Raw genomic sequence first — 21,327 nt, forward strand, 5'->3', positions numbered from 1 at the left:
ACTCTCATAAAAACTCTTGACAGCTCCTAGAAGCTTTCCTCCTATCCCATATATCTGTATAACCTCCCACAGTGCCTTTCTGTCTACCCTATCGTAAGCCTTTTCCAGATCCATAAAAGCCCAAAAAACATCCTTCCCCTTTCCTATAGCTTTCTCACATATTTGTCTTACCACAAAGATCTGATCTACACAACCTCTACCCATCCTAAATCCACACTGTTCCTCACCAATTACTCCCTCTGTTCCTCTCCTAATCCTCTCAATCAAAATCCTTCCATAAGCCTTCCCAACTACACTTAAGCTAATCCCTCTGAAACTACTACACTCACACTTGTCCCCTTTTCCCTTGTAAAGTGGAACTATACAGGCACTCCTCCAGTCCTCCGGCACTCTACCCTCTCTCCAGCAAACATTAAATAACCTCACCAGCCAGTCCACCATCACTGTACCTCCTTTTTTTTTAGACATTCTGCATGGCATCCATCCAGACCAGGTGCCTTACCTGCTTTCATCATCTTAACAGCTGCCTTCACTTCATCCATCCTTATTTCTCCTCCATTTTCCTCACTCATCACTCTCATTTTCTTAGCATTTTCCACTGCAACTATCTTTCCCTCCCTATCCTCCTTCACACTTAGCAACTCCCTAAAATACTCTGCCCATCTTCCCCTTACTGTCTTCTCTTCCATTATCATCTCTCCATCTGCACCTTTTACCTTTTCTTCTCTACTTGATTCACCTCCTCTTCCTCTCTTAATTTCTTTCCAAAACATCTTTTTATTACTTTCAAAATTTTCTGTCATACTCTTACCTCATTTCACATCTGCTCTCCTCTTTGCCTCCTTTACCTTTTGCTTTACTTCTCTTTTCTTTTCTTTGTACCTCTCATATGACTCCCTCGTCCTATTTTGTAACCAATCTGTGAAAGCTCACTTCTTCTCTTCTACAACCTTCTTTGTTTCCTCATCCCACCATTCACTACCCTTCCTTCTATTTCCTCCTGTCCTTCTTGTTCCACACACCATCCTTGCACACTTTGTGACTCCCTCCTTGAACCATCCCCATTCCTCCTCCACACCTAGCTCTACTCTATCCTTCATTCCCTCCCACTCCTCCTTCAGCTTCTTCTTGTACTCCTTTTCCTTTTCATTTAAAGAGTTCACTCTAAGCACTTCCCTACCTTTTGTCCCTTTCCTCTTTCTCCATCTATTCTCCACTCTCAACTTACCTTCCACCAAAAAAATGATCTGATATTCCCCCATCCTCTCCCCTTAGCACATGTACATCCTTAACTCTTCCTATCATAGTCCTATTTACCACTACATAATCCATCAACGCTCTATCTACAACCCTTCCATCCACCACCCTCCATGTGTACTTATGCTTGACTTTCTTCTGAAACACTGTATTTGTTATCATCAACTCTCTTTCTAGACACATTGCCACCATCAACTCTCCACTACGATTCTTTCCTGGAACTCCTCATTTCCCAACCACTCCATCAACTGGACCATTTCCTACCCTAGCATTAAGGTCTCCCAGTACTATTACTTGTGATTTAAGAATTAATATGATTAAACAAACCATTGTATGTATCCATAAATATTATTTACATTTGTGAAATTAATGTTGCCACAAACCATGATAGCATTTGTATGAAAAAAGCATGTTTATGTAAAATGATTGTATAATTTTACCAAATGTTGTAATATTGGTTATTTTAATTTAATTTCCTCCCTTGTAAGGTTATATGTATGTAATTTAATTTTAGTGCAGGTGGAAATTGTTTATTCACAAACTCCTACATTTTTGCAGATAAACCCCTGCAACCATATATATTCTGATGATAAACTAGATACATTTCTTCACCTTTTAGCTGTAGACATTTATTGTCAATCCACATACACATGCACACAAAAGAATGTGTATACATGATATTTGTGTTTGTGTATGCATGTATTTTCAAACTAGGGTTTCCCAACCTTCGGGTAGGGGGGGCACACATCTGGGAGGGGGAGTGTTTAAAGCTATATTTCATTTAAAAAATGTTTTGGTTAGGGTTAAAGTTAGGTGTGGTATGGTTAGGTTGGGGATTATTCATGAACTCACTGGAACACGTGGGTAATTTGGCTAGTATATAAATATATATGCACATAGTAATAATAGGTTTTAAGCTTGTTTTATGAAAAACTCACTTTTTGTTGGGAAGAAGTTTCACCAAGTTTTGCACACATGAGGAGAACTGTGCAGCTGCCTTCATTGAAGTCCACCCAGAAGTGTTCATAATTTGGGTCCTGCAAATTTATACAAACATTATAATGCATACAAAATGCATGATTGACTCTCATTCTAGTCTATTATTTAACACATATACCAACAGCTTTTTCCCCCCCTTACAAGGGAGGTAATCAAACTCTCTTAACTTTCCTCCTATCCCATATATGTACAATATTTCCAAGTGCCTTCCTGTCTACCTGTCAAGCCTTTTCCAAATCCATAAAGGACCAAAAAACATCTTTACCTTCTCCTAAAGCTTTCTCAAATATCTGCCTTACCACAAAAATCTGATACAACACTCCCCAACCTTTCCTAAACCCGAACTGTTCCTTACCAATTACTTCCTCTGTTCCTCCCATAACTCTTCCCAACTACACTCAACAAAATTATCCCTCTGAAACTACTACAGTCACACTTTTACCCTTTTCCCTTGTTAACCTTTTCACTTCGGGGCACATTGCACGTCTGGCAGCATTAGCTGCCCGCTGTGCGATGTTGCATCATAATAATCGCATTATAAAAAATTAAGTCAGTGCTCAATCGTTCATTCTCTTTCACCCGTGAATTTTGATAACCATAGAAAATATGATGAAGCCAGTTTAGAGAGAATGGAGGTTACGTAGGTATGACTACAATAAATATAATCAAGACGCCGACGTCGGCATCATCGCGTACCCACTTGCTCCTCATGACGTCTACGTAGGCGTCACCGTATGGAAGTGGTTAAGTGGAACTATACAGGCACTCCTCCAGTATTCTACCCTCTTTTAGACAAACATTAAATGACCTCATCAGCCAGGCCATCATTACTATACCTACAATTTTTAGACACTACATGACACCCATCTAACCTAGGTGTCTTATCTGCTCTCATCATTTAACCCCTTCCATACGGTGCCGCACACGTAGGCGTCATGGACTTAGATCTCAGTGGCAGCAGCCAATGCCAGCCGTACGACGTGTCGTAATAATACTCGCATCATAAAATATAGTCACCGCTTATATCGATCGTTCTCTCTTTCACCCGCGAATTTTGAATACCACAGAGAATGGGATTCAGGGCACATTTGAGAGAATGTAAAAACACAGGGGCGACTACAATAAATATAATCAAGACGCCGATATGGCAGCCTCGCGAATACACTCGCTCCCCATGACGCCTACGTGTGCGGCACCGTATGGAAGGGGTTAATAACTGCTTTCGTATAATCTTTCTATACTTCTCCATTTTCATCATTCATCGCTGTCATTTTCTTAGTGCTTCCCACTGCAACTATCTTTCCCTCCCTATCCTCCTTCATTATTCAACATATCATTGATAAATGCTATGAAATAATTGTTCCTTTATGTACTAGATATCACTACTATAATACTGACCTTGGGCTTCTCAAGGATAACAGAACCAAATGCAGCAGCCAAGCACACAAAAGAATGGACCTTGCGAGATTCACCCTGAGACTGGTTAAGGGCATTGAGAAACCGTCTGCAATCCTGGTTTGGGAAGATGAGAAAAAAAATAAAAATAAAATAAAATAAAATAAAATAAGTAAATAGATAAAAATAAAATAAATCATTTCTTTTCAAGTAAATAATCACCACCCCACATACACATCTGGAGAAGGTTTCTGATAAAGTATTGCACAATTGACTTTAGTAGAACTTGAAGCATATTGGAGGACTAAGAAGCAAACTACTCAAATGGATGAGATTTTTTAAAGGGGAAGGTACATAAGGACAGTAATACACAGTTAAGATGGAGAGGAGTGACCAGAGATGTTCCACAAGGTTCAGATCTCACACCAATATTTCTATCAATGTGAACGATATAAAGAATGGGGTAAGAGTATGACAGAAAATTTTGAAAGTAATCAAAAAATATTTTGGAAAGAAATTAAGAGAGGAAGAGGAGGCAAATCAAGTAGAGAAAAAAAGGTAAAAGGTGCAGATAGAGATGATAATGGAAGAGAAGACAATAAGAGGAAGATGGGTAGAGTATTTTAGGGAGTTGCTAAATGTGAAGGAGGATAGGGAGGGAAAGGTACTTGCAGTGGAAAGCTCTAAGAAAATGACAGTTATGAATGAGGAAAATGAAGGAGAAATAAGGAAGGGCGAGATGAAGACAGCTGTTAAAATGATGAGAGCAGACTAGTGAGGTTATTTGATGTTTGTTTAAGAGAGGGTAGAGTGCTCCGCCTTTGTAATCCTTTGTATAGTTCCACTTTACAAATGAAAAGGGGACAAGTGTGAGTGTAGTTGTTTCAGAGGGATCAGTTTGTAAAGTGTAGTTGGGGAGGCTTATGGGAGGGTCTTGATTGAGAGGAACAGAGGGAGTAATTGGTGAGGAACTGTGGGTTTAGGATAGGGGTTACATGGATCAGGTTTTTGCGGTAAGACAGATATGTGAGAAAGCTTTGGGAAAAGGTAAGGATGTTTTTTGGACTTATGGATATGGTAGACAGGAATGCACTGTGGGAGGTATTGCAGATATATGGGATAGGAGGAAAACTTTTAAGAGCAGTCAAGAGTTTTTATGAGAGTAGTAGAGATTGTGTTAGTCAGGAATGGAAAGCGAGTGGTTTGAAATAAAGGTGGGACTTCATCAGGGAAGTGTTATGTTGCCTTGGCTGTTCAATTTATACATGGATGGGGTGGTGCGAGAAGTACAAGGGTAGTGGGTCGGGGATTGTAGATGGTTAAAGAAAATGGAGAAAAGTGGGAGATAACTCAGTTGTTGTTTGCTGATAACATTGTGCTTGTAGCAGGATCAGAGGAGGGATTGAGGAAGTTAGTGACAGTTTGGGAAGGCGTGTGAAAGAAAGAAGTTGAAGATAAATGTGGGTAAAAGTAAGGTAATGAGATATACAAGGGGAGAAGTGGGAGCAGACTGGTAGTTAGTATTAAGGGAGAGAGATTGAGGAAGTGGATGTTTTTAGATATTTGGGTGCCAATGTGGCAGGAAAGGAAGGAGTGGAGGTGGATGTAGAATATAGAGAGAAGTGAGTAATTGCTTTGGGGGATTAAAAAGTGTAATAAGAAATAGCACTGTATGGGGGCAGAAACATGAAACATAAACGAGGAAGAGAGGAGTTTGAGTGTGTTTGAGATGAAATGCCTGAGAAGTATGATAGGGGTTACTAGGCTGGATAGAGTGAGAAATGAGGAGGTGAGGAGGAGAACGGGGGTGGAAAGAGAGTTGGGAGATAGGGTTGACCAAAGAGTATTGGGATGGTTTGGACACATCGAGGGAATGAGTGAAGATTAGTAAGAGAGATGTGGAAGGCAGAGGTGGAAGGAATTAACATGAGGGGGCAACCAAGGATGAGATGGATGGATGGGAGAGGACAGAAGGGGTGAATGGAGAATGGTTGTGTATGGATGATGCTAATATGCATGAGAGGGAGTGGGAGGGGGAGGGAGGGAGTATGTGTGAGAAATAAATTGATGCAGCCTGAAGGGATTTCTCCCCATCTTCTCTATTTCTGCATGAGGGGACAATTTAATGAAGTGGCCTTCCAGTGGATGTGCAGTGTCTTGCCACATTGCTTCTGACCAAGGGCAGTGGGTGAGATACAGGGATGATCCGTCATCCAGGAGGAGCCATGATAAGAGGGAGGGAAGGGGGTGGAATATGTGCAGATGGAATGGATGGGAATAGTTTTTATGCATTTGTTTTTTAGCTACCTCCCATATAAGGGGGAAAAAAGCCTTTGGTATGTGTACATAATGACATAATGGTGGTACAACAATCTGACAGGAGAAAATTGAATGTAAATGTGGGTAATGGTATGGTAATGAGATGTACATGTGGAGAGGATGGCAGCGAGTTGAAAACAAGTCTTAAAGGAGAGAGGCTGGAAAAAGTGTGGAGTTTTAAGTAATTGGGGTCGCATGTTGGAAATGGAAGTGTGGGACTGGAGGTAACCTGTAGATTATCTAGAGAAAAGCAAGTGAACATCTTGGAGAACTGAAATGGGTCATGAAAAATTGACATCTGGGAATGGATACAAAGAGAAGATTACATGAAGGGGTGATTGTGCCTACGAGACTGTATGGGATTTAAGAGAAGCAGAAAGAAGTTTAAATGTGTTTGAGATGAAGTTTCCGAGAAGTATGGTAAAGATTAAAAGGTTGGATAAAGTGTGAAATGAGGTGAGGAGGAGAGTAGGGGTGGAAAGGGAGCTGGCAGATAAGGCTTATGAAAAATTATTGGGATGGTTGGGGCAAATGGAAAGAACCAGTGAAGAAGGATTAGCAAAAGAGGTGCAGAAAGCAAAGGTGGATGGAGAGAACTTGAGACAATTGAGGACGAGATGGATGGTTGGGGTGAAGGAGGCTTTGAGCAAGAGGGAGTCTGTTGACCAAGGAATGGAGAAGGCATGGTATAAAGGTGAGTGGAGAAAGTTTGTGTATGGATGATGTTCCAATGTGGCCAAAAGTATTTCTCCTTCTTCTCTACTTTCTGCAAGAAGGGACGGGGAGGGGGGGATCCTATGCAAGTGAATCAGCCCTGCTGTGGAAATGCTGTGTCTTGTTGCATTGGTTCTGATTTGGGCAGTGGGCAGGAGACAGGGATGACCCTTTCTCCACAAGGAGCTAAGTGGGAAACAAAGGTGGTGGATGGAAGTGGGTGCATAACTTTGACTTTGTTACCCCCCTTACAAGGATGATGATAACTTCATTTCCTTGACAGTCTGACTGAGCAGTCCCATCTCACTCAGGAACACCATGGCTAGGAACAGGGTTTCCCACAAATCCTTTATAAAGTATATGTTGTGTTGTTGCCATGAGTAATTGTATACAATGCAGTCTCCCATCATGTGTTGTATAGTATGGACTAAGTGTTACAATCTAGACAGTTATCTGCTATGTGTTCATTCATCTGCCTCTGGCAACTTAGAAGGGCTGGATAGTGGCCACATTGCAGCCTGGCCAAGTGAACTCTGTCCTTTTGTGGTAGACAGGATTCAGAGTGATAGATATCAGGAGGCCTGGCATAGAGTAGTGTGTTGTCTTTTAGTCTGTTGATGGAGCAGTGCAGGATATCATTATGGATATGCTTTTGGAGGTTGGTGTCTGGTGGTTGGAGAGAGAAAAGAGTATCTGTGTGAGATATAGGTACTTAGGTGGTGTTCTGATGTTTCTTGATGTGTGTGAGTGTTCTGCCACATGGTGTAGCAAGTTGTGTTTGTGGAGGCTGCAGAAAGTGTGTGCCTCTCATGTCAAGGTGATCCTTGACTTTGAGGACTTTAGTTTCATGTTGTAGGTGCTGTATTTATACATACATACACCAAAGGCTTTTTCCCCCCTTATAAGGGAGGTAGCCAAAAAACAAAGGCATAAAAACCACTCCCACCCATTACATCCCTACCACACTCTACTCCCCTCCCCCCTCTTATCTTGGCACCTCCTTGATGATGGGTCATCCCTGCATCTTGTCCACTACCCTGGGTCAGAAGCAGTATTTGTGCAGTCTGTAAATAACTTCAGGGCTTTGTTCTGTATAGTCTGCAGGGTATTGTGGTGTCAAGAGAGGTTAGAGGGCCATGCCGGGCTCTCATAATTCAACACTGAGCATATATATTGTTTGTATACTGTAATGATAATTTCTTTGTTGTCTGAATGTTGTACCTGCAAGTGTTTAACCCCTTCCATACGGTGCCCCACACGTAGTCTTCATGGACTTAGATCTCAGTGGCAGCAGCCAATGCCAGCCGTACGACGTGTCGTAATAATACTCGCATCATAAAATATAGTCACCGCTTATATCGATCGTTCTCTCTTTCACCCGCAAATTTTGAATACCACAGAGAATGGGATTCAGGGCACATTTGAGAGAATGTAAAAACACAGGGGCGACTACAATAAATATAATCAAGACGCCGATATGGCAGCCTCGCGAATACACTCGCTCCCCATGATGCCTACGTGTGCGGCACCGTATGGAAGGGGTTAAGCACATTGAGTCTAAAATGCATTTTGTGATATGTTGTTTGAATGACATGGATGTATCTACCAAAAACGTCTTCACCCTTACAAGGGAGATAGTAGCAGGGCTTCGGAGTCGGAGTCGGAGGGAGTCGGAGGTTTTAGCTGGAGTCGGATTTCTAAGAGTACTAGGAGTCGGAGTCGGATTTTTTTTTATCCGACTCCGACTCCTTAAGTCCAATAATATTATTTTTTTTTTAACATGGTTTCCCTGTTTGGTTTTACCAGTTGCACAATTTAACAGTTTTTGTATGGTTTTGCTTTTATTTTTGGAGGCAATAGTGAGTGTGTGCAGTGTATATGTACACTAAGTGATCTCTCCAGATGGAAACAAAATACAATCTATCAATAATAATAATAAAAAAAATTAAAAAATGCACAATACTGACAAGCTATCGTTGTCAGTCTGGGTAAAAGTGTTTGTGGTCATGTATTTGTAGTTGTTTCCTGTAAGGAGAGTGAAAATATAAATATATATATATATATATATATATATAATATTTTGTACTATACTGCAATGCTTTTACTTCAACATAAATAAACATCAATTCGTGCTGCCACCATGTGACGGCATTGTGTGCTACTAGTACTAACTAATGTAAACAAACAGCTGCAGATTCTGCCTGAAGCAGTGTCTCCCAGTGAATTTACTTTTCCTTCATTTTCGGTAGTTTTATCGCATTTTCCTTTAATAGAAATATGCTAGATTATGGTAAAGCTACTTCAGAATATGAAAATCATACATTTATCAAAGAAATTTAGTGGTTTGAAATATACGAAAAAGAAACAGGCTACTGATCATGGTTACTAGTGAATACAATAGGCCTACAAGTGAAGCAATGAAAAATAGAAATCAGAGTAAAGAAAATCACGAACCATTTTAATCTAATTCAAAACTGATTATGCTATAAAGACAATTGCAAATTAGGCCTAAGTGTACCAGATATTTATGCTTTAACTCATAACCATAATTCTATCTATATACAAAAGGCTTTTTCCCCCTTATCAGGGAGGTAGCCAAGTCAAAAGGCATAAACCCACTCCCACCCATCATATATCCACTACGTATGCACTATGCACGTACGTCTTCATGTATGTAAAAGTCAACGGAAGTGCCCTGAGATAAACTTTGACCAGTCTCAGAGGCCAGATAGGAATGACATTAGAGCATATGTCACAGCATTTGATGATGACTGAAAAGGGGAGGAACAACAGCAGATATGAACAGTGTGCACAGGGGAAGGTTGTCTCTCTCTTTCCTGAACTGATTCCTGGTTTTTATGATAACATGGTGAAATTAATTCTGCAGTAAGTACTAAGTAGGGCATCCTCCATTAACCTTTCCTCATCATGATTTGTCACATTTTTTCCTAATATTGTGATAGAAGGTTTATGAGATTGGACAAATGAAATAACAGATGATTTTTTTTTTGGGGGGGGGAGGGGGGGGGCACAAAGGAAAAAGAAAATATCTAGCTTGAAGTGGCAACTCTGCCATGACAGATCTGAAAGTGCTAATAAGCTGGTAGATGATCATGAGCATAAATAATACCATTATATATTTAATATATATATATGTTTATACGAATATACGTGCTTGTGTGCATATACATATATAAAGCTGGTTGAGTGTATGTGTGAGCATATTTATCATACAAGTGAATGTTTCACGTAAAAAATAATATACATGAAAAATATAAAATGCTTGCTGAATAGGTGTGGGAGGCTGGTATATGGATCTGCAGAATAGATTTCCACATAGGGGTCAAGGAGTTAAGGAGTCGGGAGTCGGAGTCGGAGGAATCAAAGGAGTCGGAGTCGGAGTTGGAGGAATCAAAGGAGTCGGAGTCGGAGTCAGACCTTATACCATCCGACTCCGCTGCCCTGGATAGTAGTGCATGTGAAGTGGATCCATGTGTAATTTGTTGCATCTGATGGACGTGTATGTGAAATGTCAGTATATCTGTATGGGAGTGGGTTGGTTTCTATGTCTCCAGCTTGAAGGAAGTGATTTGGTGGGGCAGGGACAAGGATATTGACCTCCTCATGTGAAAAACAGAAATAAAAGGGGACACAGGTGGTGGGAAGTGAAAAGGAGTATAGGATGGTTTTCTGGCCCCATGGGGGCACACCATGTTGAATGGAGTTGGCATATCCTCTTGTATCTAAGTAGCATTGATCTCGGTGAGACACTCGGTTCTCTATCAAGTCTCCATCCTTCCCTTGATGATGAAGAAGCCTCTTGGCAGGACACAATAACTCCAATACTCAAGAACAATGGTAAAGGATATGATGTCAGGATGAAGGTAATAGACTAAGTGTCCCACACAGTATCAACAATAACAATGAAAACAAGAACAACACCGATACAAATAATAATTAGAATACATACCGGATCGAAGTCCACAATACGGACAAACAATGACTGAATAGTACAGTCTTGTTGGCTGAACCACTGTGATACAAGTACTGCCCTCTCTGATCGGACTGATGTTCTGAAGAGTGCTTCAACAATGGAAGCTTGAAAGTCGTAATCTCCAACTTCAAACAACAAATCTGGCAATGCATTGCTGAAAAATCAAGGATAACAACAATAGGAGCATATAGATTTGCACTTGAAAATTATGGAAAGCCTATAATTTAACTTACTGTACATACTAGTGCTTTCCAAAACTCCAAGTTGGGTCACAATTTTTACTGGGTTTGTCAAGCTTTCAAAATATCTAGCATAATAATTAAATTGGATACATTTAGGTTTAAAAAGGAAATAGGCAAGAACCAGTTTACCAACAGTGGTTAACATATGGAATAGACTTAGTGACCACTGGAACAACTGGTAGTTTTAAGAGAAGATTAGATACCCTTACAGACAGGGATGACAGGTGGTAAGGGGCATGGAACTGCCTTGTGTAGGCTTTATGGTCTCTTGCAGTTGCCCCCTTTCTAATATTCTTATGTAATAAATCTATATACAAAGAGCTTACTGGGACAAATTTAAGGTGCCTGGAGAAGATGGAAGGGCAGCTTTATGGTGGAATGTATGCACCAAGATGGTTCTTGGAGATTCTTACTCATAAGGCTGAAGTTAAAGCACCATCAAAAACAAAAGTACATATCAGTGTAGAGGAAAGGGAGGTGTTTTGGATGGATTCAAACGAGTGCACAGAGGGATTAGGAAGAAATGTCAATGTAGTGGTATTGGGAGACCTTAATAGAGTAACAGTTCTATGTTCACACTGCAAAGAGAGAGTAATTATTAATAACTGCACACGATGCAAAAATACAATGTGTTGTGCCAAATTTGTCTCTTCATGTAGCAGGGAATAGATTGATTGATTGATTTATAAGATTTATGGTCTTCAGCCAAGCACCAGCCATAGGGCCATTGAGTGCATATTTATCAGTTTCAAATCAAAGGATGTCTTCCCACTGACCACCCCTGTATTAACCTATCACACACATACACCCACATATGCATATATATATGTTTATCTATATACATCCACACACAAACATCCATCTACACTGGTATGTGGAATGTATTGAATCCCAAATCCATTCCTATCCCTTGATTAATACAAGACTAAAAATAAAGATTAAAATTGGTGTAGTTAAAATTAAATACCATAAAATATTCACTTTTTTTTAAGAATTTGATAATCTGTTCCACTACAGCATGTTCATTTAAAATATTTACTAAGGCCTTGCTGTGGATGTGCTGTGTCTTGCGACACTGCTTCTTATTCACTTTTTTTTAAGAATTTGATAATCTGTTCCACTACAGCATGTTCATTTAAAATATTTACTAAGGCCTTGCTGTGGATGTGCTGTGTCTTGTGACACTGCTTCTGGACAAGGTGCAGGGATGACCCGTCATCCAGGAGGTGCTAAGATAAAAGGGAGGGTGATGGGTGTGGAGTGTATTCAGGGATGGAATGGGTGGGAATGATTTCATGCCTTTTCCTTTTTGGCTATCTCCCTTGTAAGGGGAAAAAAACCTTGGTATATGTATGTATGTATGTACTAAGGACTAGTCTGATAGTAAATTAGTCCTATGTTGGTTTTCATAGAAAGGACATTCTGCTAAAACATGTTTCACTGACTGGTTCACATGACAAGTAGAGCGCTGAGGAACCTGTCTGTCTGCCCCACTCATCATCAGGTACTTATGGGTTGCTTAAGTATGGCTGATTGGCAACCTAGTTAAAGTAATGCTAAACCTCCTGTTCCTTGGGTAGTGGAGCCATGGCTGGACAGAAGGTTTTATATTCTTTAATTCAAAATTACCTGTCAAATTAGACCAGTGGTCTTGCCACTGGTCTGCAATAAGATCTAATAACATTTTTAAAAACTGGAATTGGAATTCCCATGCTGGAACAGTGGTCAACCCTAGTTGCTGCCTTAGCTGCTACATCAGCCTGTTCATTACCAGTGATTCCAACATGGGACGGAACCCAACAAAATTTTACATTTCTTTTTTACTGATTAATAGAAAAGTCCAATCTTTAATTTCTTGGACCAGATAACGAGATGGAAATAACTTCCCTAAAGATGATTAGAGAGACTGAGTCAGTGTATACAACATAACATGTACCATGGGGGCAGTTAGAAAATCTATATTTTAAGGAGTTTGGGACTGCCAGTAGTTCTCCTGTAAAAACAGAGGAGGCTACAGATAATTTCTTTTTAATTACAATGTTTGGCATCACCACAGAGGAGACTACTCCATCAGGGGTTTTTGATCCATCTGTATATATGCCTATGGCATTCGAGTGCTCAGATGCGTGTTCAAGAAAATTTGTCTTGAGCTGGGCATCCAAATATTTTTTCTTCTTATATCAAGCAGTGCATATTCTTAAATTTTCTCTTTTCCAAGGGGGATATTTAGGGATGTTAAGTTCTGCCACTGCTGGAGGAAGAAGTCCTATCTGAGTCTGCCAGACGAACTTCAATTGGCTTGGGTAGTTTTGGTCAGTTTGGTGTCTTATCAACTGGTTGCTTTATGTATTTGTAACGTGGATTGGACTTACTAGAAAGGACTCCAAATAAATAGTGGGAGAAATCCAGCATCTCCACAGGGGAAGTGTGGTAAGCTCCCATGCATACTCGTGGTGCCATATTATGAACCTTGTCCAGTTTAGCTAATGTTCTCTTACTTGCTGACCCATAAATCTGGCATCCGTAATCTATTTTACTAAGACACAAGGCCTGATAAATTCTTAAAAGTGAAGTTCTATCGGCTCCCCAATTAAAGCCAGAAATTACCTTTAGGATGTTTAGTCGGAGCTTTACATTACTTTCTATTTCATTGTGTTGAATAAAAGTTAATTTCTTATAAAAAACAATACCAAGATACTTTACATGATCTTCATAGGGCAAGATAGAATGGTTTAAGGACAATGTAGGAATCTCTTCTCTACATCTTGATAGACAAAAATGGATGGCTCTGGTTTTCTCAGGGGAGAATCTGAAACCTATAGTACTTGACCAAGTATTTGTAGTGTTAATCTTGTGGGAGGCTTCAATAGCTGTAGATGCAGTACAGAATACTGCATAGTCATCTGCAAATAACTGTCCTTGTACTCCTACAGGGACTTTCTCAAGTAGGCCATTTATGGCTATATTAAACAGTGTTGGGCTGAGAACACTTCCCTGTGGGATCCCTTCTTCCTGAAGGTAGGCAGATGTAGCTGAGCCTATTCTCACTTTTAGATAACATTCTGAAAGAAAATCTTTCAAGGTATAGAACATATTCCCAACAATATTCTCTTCAGTAAGTTGTAACAAAATGCCGGCTTGCCAGGTAATATTATAGGCTTTCTCTAGATCGAAAAATACAGCTATGGTTTGGTTTTATGCTGCAAAAGCATTTTGAATCTCCCTAGAATGGTTAAGGGGATCGTCCATTAGAAAATCTAACGTTTTTAGTTTGGGGTTAAAGTGGCAGAGATTTTTTCCCAGTAACTGTCTTGTCTCAGAGAAGATACCACCGAGTTTTCAAGTCAATTATGCTTATACTTTTTTTATTGTGACTTTTTTTTTTCCGACGGGTAATTTTTGAACATTTTGAAATTGATTCAGAGGATTATTTTTTGTCTTTATAATGGGCTAAGATAGATGAAGAAACAGAGGCAGAATTATGATGTTCTGATCAGTCTATTATGAGAAAAAAAAAAAATCCAAAGTTGATGAAAAAAAAAAAAAAAAAAAGTATATATGAAAAAATCCTACTAGTCCTTGACAGAAGGACATAAATCTGCCTCCAAATGTTCTCCCAATTATGCTGAATCCGAAAAGGATTTGCAGTTAAAAATCAGTGAAGGTGTTTTGGATATGAATCAAGTTAAATGTGCAAAAATCAAGTTTTTCAGGAATGAGCGTCATAGTTTTTTTGTTCATGGTTACTGGTCCTCTTTCATCATTTAAGATGTTATGGTGTTGAAAGGGTATCATAGGCACAACCCTACTCTTTGTTGCCAGCTTTTGATTAATTACAGGTTTATATGATGAATCCAGTTAGTATCCACCAGGGTTATATTGCACTTTTCCTTTTCTTGGCGCGATGCATCTTTGGCGACAGACGATCTTTATCTGCCATCCTAAGCTGTTTTATGGCATCACTGGTTGTTGTCCCTCTTGCTGATGGCATATATGCAAGTTCATAACCAAAGATGTGGTTCAGAACTGCAACTTGAGCACAGAATTGAACTCTAGCTGCTGATGCAAACTTCCTCTTTGAACTCAAAACCCAGATCTTTGCATGGAAGCTTTCATTTTGGTTTTGTGTCCTTCCCTTGAGGCATTTCTCTAAAAGCTCTGTAGAGGTGAGGGCTTGATATATTGCCGGGATGGATTTCCGCTTCTCAGTGGGAATCTTCGCCAGGAATGGCTTCTTGACTCTGTGAGACTCGGGTTCCTCTTGCCTGGCTAGTGCTCTCTGGAAAAAACACCACGAGTCTTCTCCTTAGGACAGTAAGAATGCAATGGCTTCTCATCTGTGCTGACAGAATGCAGGTAGGCCATGATAGCTTTATGCATTGTCTGAACGTCAGTATTCACACAATCACGTATTGCCTTCCCACAATACTGTGTCAACTGTCACAGCATCTGTCAACATATTAGCTCGTATGCTATTATCATACAAAAGCATAAATATTGTGCAAAATACATAGCTTATTTTGTTAGCAAATATATGTAACAATTAACTTTAGTTGAGCTATGGAATAGGTCCCAATCTGCTTCATCTGTCTTCCATTTGGGTAAGCATGGTGATGGGGTGTTCTGTATATATTTCAAGAGGATAGGCCAATGATCACTGCCATGATTATTTCTGGTCACTAACCACTGAAAGTCTAACCGTAAAGTTGAAGAACAGATTGTGAGGTCAATAGCAGTCTTTGTTGAGTTGAATATCATGTCTTGTAGGGGACCCATCATTCATTAAAGTTATGTCATTATTGTCTAGCATCTCATCTATCAAATACCCCCAGCGATCACATTGGGATTCTCCCCAGAGCAATTGCTTTGCATTAAAGTCACCCATAAGAATATAGGGTTGGGGTAGTTGGTCTATTAGACTGTAAATCACTTAGCTCAATTTGTCGTGGATTGCCTGATCTGTCTTGCAGTCTATCTTCTAATGTTGAATCAAGGTATAATGAACATAGGGTGATCCATCTGTTAGTAAAAATTTGGACTGCACAAGCCTGCAAAACAGAGTTTAGGTGAACTTCTCTTTGGTTCTTAGATCTGTTGACTATAATGTCTGCCTCCCTGGCAGGGGAGGGGACCTGCACAAGACAAAGTTGGAGCCAACATTAGGTGTAAGATTTACAAGTTTAGTCTCCTGAAGACATATTGACGATATATTGAATTCTTTGAAAAGAACCCAAACTTGCTGTCTATTTGCATAAAAACCATGGATATTCCACTGTATTAGACATTATTTAGATTTGGAAACCTTTTTGTTATGTTCATCTGTTTTGGAAAACATTCAAGAGAGGTTTTATTTAGGTTATTGTCTTTGACCGTGAAAACATTCAACAGAGGTTTTATTTAGGTTATTGTCTTTGACCATGATGAGTGAGGAAAATGGAGGAGAAATAAGGAAGGATGAAGTGAAGGCAGTTGTTAAGATGATGAAAGCAGGTAAGGCACCTGGTCTGGATGGATGCCATGTAGAATGTCTAAAAAAAGGAGGTACAGTAATGGTGGACTGGCTGGTGAGGTTATTTAATGTTTGCTGGAGAGAGGGTAGAGTGCCGGAGGACTGAAGGAGTCCCTGCATAGTTCCACTTTACAAGGGAAAAGGGGACAAGTGTGAATGTAGTAGTTTCAGAGGGATTAGCTTGTTAAGTGTAGTTGGGAAGGCTTATGGGAGGATCTTGATTGAGAGGAATAGGAGAGGAACAGAGGGAGTAATTGGTGAGGAACAGTGTAGATTTAGGACAGGTAGAGGTTGTGTAGATCAGATCTTTGTGGTAAGACAAATATGTGAGAAAGCTATAGGAAAGGGGAAGGATGTTTTTTGGGCTTTTATGAATCTGGAAAAGGCTTACGATAGGGTAGACAGAAAGGCACTGTGGGAGGTTATGCAGATATATGGGATAGGAGGAAAGCTTCTAGGAGCTGTCAAGAGTTTTTATGATAGTAGAGCTTGTGTCAGGATTAGAAATGGAGAGAGTGAGTGGTTCGAGGTAAAGGTGGGACTTCGTCAAGGATGCGTTATGTCGCCCTGGCTGTTCAACTTATAAATGGATGGGGTAGTGCGAGAGGTAAATGCAAGGCCATGGAAGTCCCATCTGAAGAGGGATGGATGGTCCCTGCAGTTGGGAGCCAGGAAGCCCCCTCACATGGGAGCCTGTAGGCCCATTCAGAGGGGGCATAAAGAGTTCTATCAAAGAAGGCTCGGGGAGTCCCACTAGTGGAGGATCTGGGAGCCTCATTATGGGTGGTTTTAAAGCTCTAGTACTGGAAGCTGAAGGAGTATTATTTATTGTTGTGAAAGAAGTTGGATTTAGTTTTAACTATATTTACATATGAATTCTTGGTTAGCTGCTTGGCCCACGCTGATATACTCATCTAAGGACTTTATTAGTCCCTCCTGTTCCCAGACATACATCTTGCATATCTTATCACATGCATGACAGTTTCCTTTACAATTTATGCATACCATGGGTCTATCACATTCACCATGTTCATGCTGTGAACAATACTGGGATACTTTGTCACCAACACAAACACAGGAAGCATGACCAAATTTATAGCAATTATAGCGCTGCAGCACCTTTGCCTTGTATAGTTGCACCTTCATTATTTCCTTCTCCAGAACCATTTCATTTGGCAAATGTGAATTTACAAATGTGAATTTACAAATGTTATGATGGTCGTCATCTGGAGGTGCATCATCCAGGAGGTGCTCAGATGAGAGGGAGGGTGGGAGGGGTGTGGAGTGTATGTAGGGATGAAATGGGTGGGAGTGTTTTTATGCCTTTCCCTTTTTGGCTACCTCCCTTGTAAGGGGGAAAAAGCCTTGGTATATGTATGTATGTATGTATGATGGTCATCGATAAGCATGGTACTTTAAAGATCTTCCATGCATTATCAGGGCGCATCTCTAAAATTTCCTCTTCTGGTAGGTCATATACTTCATTAAAAATCACTCTTACCATAACTAAAAGTATAATGAGGCAATATTTCTTTAATTATGTCCTCTCTGTCTTTTATATTTAATAGCATTGCTGCCTGTCCATCAGATTTTGTGTGGACGAGAAAACTATTTCATCCAAAGCATCTTATGTCTGGTCTTTTTATATGACTGAGCTTTTGATTTACGTATTTCTTCAGTCTGAAGAGATTTCCATAATGACTGTGAATTGTTATGACTTGTCATCTAGGTGGATCAGGTAATCTCGATGGATTGGTATTTTCTTGGGGGTCTTCATTTTGGTCAGGAGGTTTTTACTTGTCCAGATACATAGGATGAGAGACTACCAGGAAGCACTACATTTCCATATTTCTGGGTGTAAATTCTTTGAAAGCTTTCATTTCATTTTTGTTTATTTGAAAAGGTTATTTTATTGTTCCAAACTTAACAAATTCTCTATAAACAGTACCAAAGCTCCAATTCAATGGAACTTTCTTTACCAACAAAATATTTAAAATTTTCGTTAAAATCAGCTGTGTATGGTTCCAGAATTATTACAGATTCTAAAACATTTCCTAAGTGTTTTTTCTTTCCACGGTCATCAACAAGAGATAGGGTTTTAGGAGTCCCTGCTCCATCGAGAGAAATTGTAGTGGTGGCAAGTCTAAAATAGTGTACTCCTTTTGGAGGATTGCAGTCCTCCTATCCTGCAAGACTCAGCATAGGAAAGGGTACCTGTGGGGATCAGTCTTCTGCTAAGGAGGGGCTGCCTCCCTTAAGGTGGGCAAACACTGATCAATGGGGGTAAAACCCCTCCCACCATCAGTCCCAGGGACTGGCACCCCCCATTACCCACAAATACAGGGGACTTATAACCGGATCCATGAGACCCGACTCTTGACAGACCAAAGTCTGCACCTCAAGGGGCCTGCCAGGGGGTGAATGCATCTAAAATATTGAGTATCCAGTTCCTAAGTCCAAGACAAGCCAAGGTAACTATCCAAAAGATGAAGAAGGGAAGAACAAAATAGTCAGAAGAAGAAATAGGCTCAACTACAATCTGTTGTGTCACCAACTGAGAAGCAAGGTCACCAAAACTCAGAGAAATTGTCAATGTCCTGGTGAGCTGTGCTACTCCACATCTTTATACAGGGAAATCAGTGGCCTTCACCATTTACCATGTGGGTTGTAACTAAGGGATTCCAAATATTACCATCCCCTACCTCCAGTATCAAGAACCATTGTTGGAGGACTTATGGTTGTTAGTTGGAAGAAAAAGAAGTTAATGTTAATTAGTGGGAGAAGTGACTGAATATATTGTCAGTTTCAGTCCCTGCTTACAATCTTGGCAACTCCCAGGTGAGAGCAGATCTCAAGATGGTGGAGCAGCAGTTGATTCTCCTTATCAGGTTTCCAATACCCTATTCTCACATTGAAATCCTGCTATCCTCTTTTTACTCACGAGAGAAGCTGAAGAGTTGCAGGACCTCTCGACATGTACTGGATACCTAGGGAAGTTTACCTTTGCTCCTCTTGAAGGGAGGATGAACACATTGTTATGTCTAGGAAGTTATTGGTTATGTTGAGGTTTTCTGGTGGGATAATTACTGGAATTCAATATAATTAGGGGGTCATGGACCTCAAGTAAAAGTGACCTTGGGAATGGATTAATTGATCTCCTTTCGTACCCTCTTGTATTTGGGTGATAAGAATGCTACCAATGTGTCTATGTACCATATGTCATACAAGGCAAATAAATGGGACAATACAAGAAGACTGGGAATACCCTTTTCTCTTTTCCTCCATTGAAATGTTAATGTTTTTGATGGAGAAACACTTGTCATAATGAAACTCACATATTGCTGTCATGATTTCTTTTCAGCTTGTGACGCAATTCACCAGGGGCTTGCTCTAGGAGAAGGTTGAGAGATTTAAGGTGAAGCTGTCTAGAAAACTTGTCTTTGCTTGTGTTGGTGATATTCTTCAATAAACTGGAGCTTAAAATACTGAAATGTTCTACAGTGTCCAGTGGAAAATCTCTAATAAGAGTCTGTTGGGGAAGAAAACTTGTTACAGAATCTAGCATATCTAATTACTTGAGTGTATTCTGATCAAGCTAATTATATAAAAGACTGTGACCATCACTAATAGTAAATGATAATCAGATTTTAAATGTGATTAACATCTATAAATCAAAGCATAAATGTTTGACTTTACTGTATAAAACAAAACTTTTGTTTAAGAAACTAAACAGCAGGTCTATAATCAATGCCACCTACCTGCAGCAAGTCATTATGGATCTCCCAGAATGCAAGCCTTTCATATTGTTGATGTTCATGACATATTCCTGGCTCTAGTGAAATGTCCAGAAGACCCAAAAATCCATCAATAAGTAACCATTTATTCAGAGAGTGAGCATACGAGTAGTTGGGAGACAGATATTCAACTAAAAGTCTGCACAGGGCTGTACAACCAGAAAGGCTTCGTTTTTCTACAACCTGCAGAAACAGAACAAAAAGGGATGAATAAATAATAAACTTTTGACAAACTCCATAAAAGTCAAAGCTAAAAATTCCTTTGTAATTTTTGACAAACTACAAGGCCAAAATCCCTTTATAAAGGGGTGGCTAAGTCAAAGTGGATACACATGCACACGCACACACACGAGTGGTGAGTGGGTCAGTGAAACAGTACACTTCATAGGGCCCAGCAGCCAAAACAGATTTATCCCTCTAGATTAATCACATGGCACCAGCCCACTACTTACACACACACAACAGCACAGAGCAGATGCAGGGAACATCCCTTTGTGCATTGTTGTCCATCTATTCATTCACAACCATTCCCTATATATTCATACCTCTTGCATTCTCCCTTCCCTGCTCTACTGACACTATTCACACCCTATTTCATTTATGCAATGGGGGGACGGAGAGGGGGGGTCGCCAATTTAATGAAGCGGCCTTGCTGTGGATGTGCTGTGTCTGGCGACACTGCTTCTGACCCAGGGCAGTAGACAAGGTGCAGGGATGACCCGTCATCCAGGAGGTGCTAAGATAAGAGGGAGGGTGGAGGGGTGTGGAGTGTATTCAGGGATGGAATGGGTGGAAATGATTTTATGCCTTTTCCTTTTCGGCTACCTCCCTTGTAAGGGGGAAAAAGCCTTGGTATATGTATGTATGTATTCGAAGTCTTCCTCTCATCCTTACTCTGCTACCTTCTACTTTCATATGTATAGGCTGCTGACAGCATAAATCTTACGCGCACAGTATTTTAGATACTGTTGACACTACTATAGATAAGAGCTACCCAGCATTCTTAAAAAAAAAATATATATATATATATATACATACATACATACATATATATACCAAGGCTTTTTCCCCCTTACAAGGGAGGTAGCCAAAAAGGAAAAGGCA

General features: G+C 40.1%; 1 protein-coding gene across 6 annotated transcripts in view; it reads right to left on the reverse strand.

Annotated features, from left to right (window-relative positions):
* LOC143038468 (uncharacterized) overlaps positions 1-21,327 on the reverse strand; it is an 86,992-nt gene that overhangs the window by 48,670 nt on the left and 16,995 nt on the right. For all 6 annotated transcript variants that reach the window (XM_076207737.1, XM_076207729.1, XM_076207711.1 and 3 more), the window contains exons 3-7: positions 20,188-20,406; positions 19,765-19,958; positions 10,655-10,832; positions 3,655-3,768; positions 2,196-2,294 (exon numbers count right to left, since the gene is read on the reverse strand). In XM_076207737.1, coding sequence (XP_076063852.1) covers positions 2,196-2,294; positions 3,655-3,768; positions 10,655-10,832; positions 19,765-19,958; positions 20,188-20,406 — 804 coding nt within the window. The remainder of the gene's footprint in view (positions 1-2,195; positions 2,295-3,654; positions 3,769-10,654; positions 10,833-19,764; positions 19,959-20,187; positions 20,407-21,327) is intronic.

The sequence above is a fragment of the Oratosquilla oratoria genome, chromosome 2 (assembly GCF_046742065.1).
Source record: "Oratosquilla oratoria isolate Oo_2021 chromosome 2, ASM4674206v1, whole genome shotgun sequence".
NCBI lineage: Eukaryota > Metazoa > Arthropoda > Malacostraca > Stomatopoda > Squillidae > Oratosquilla > Oratosquilla oratoria.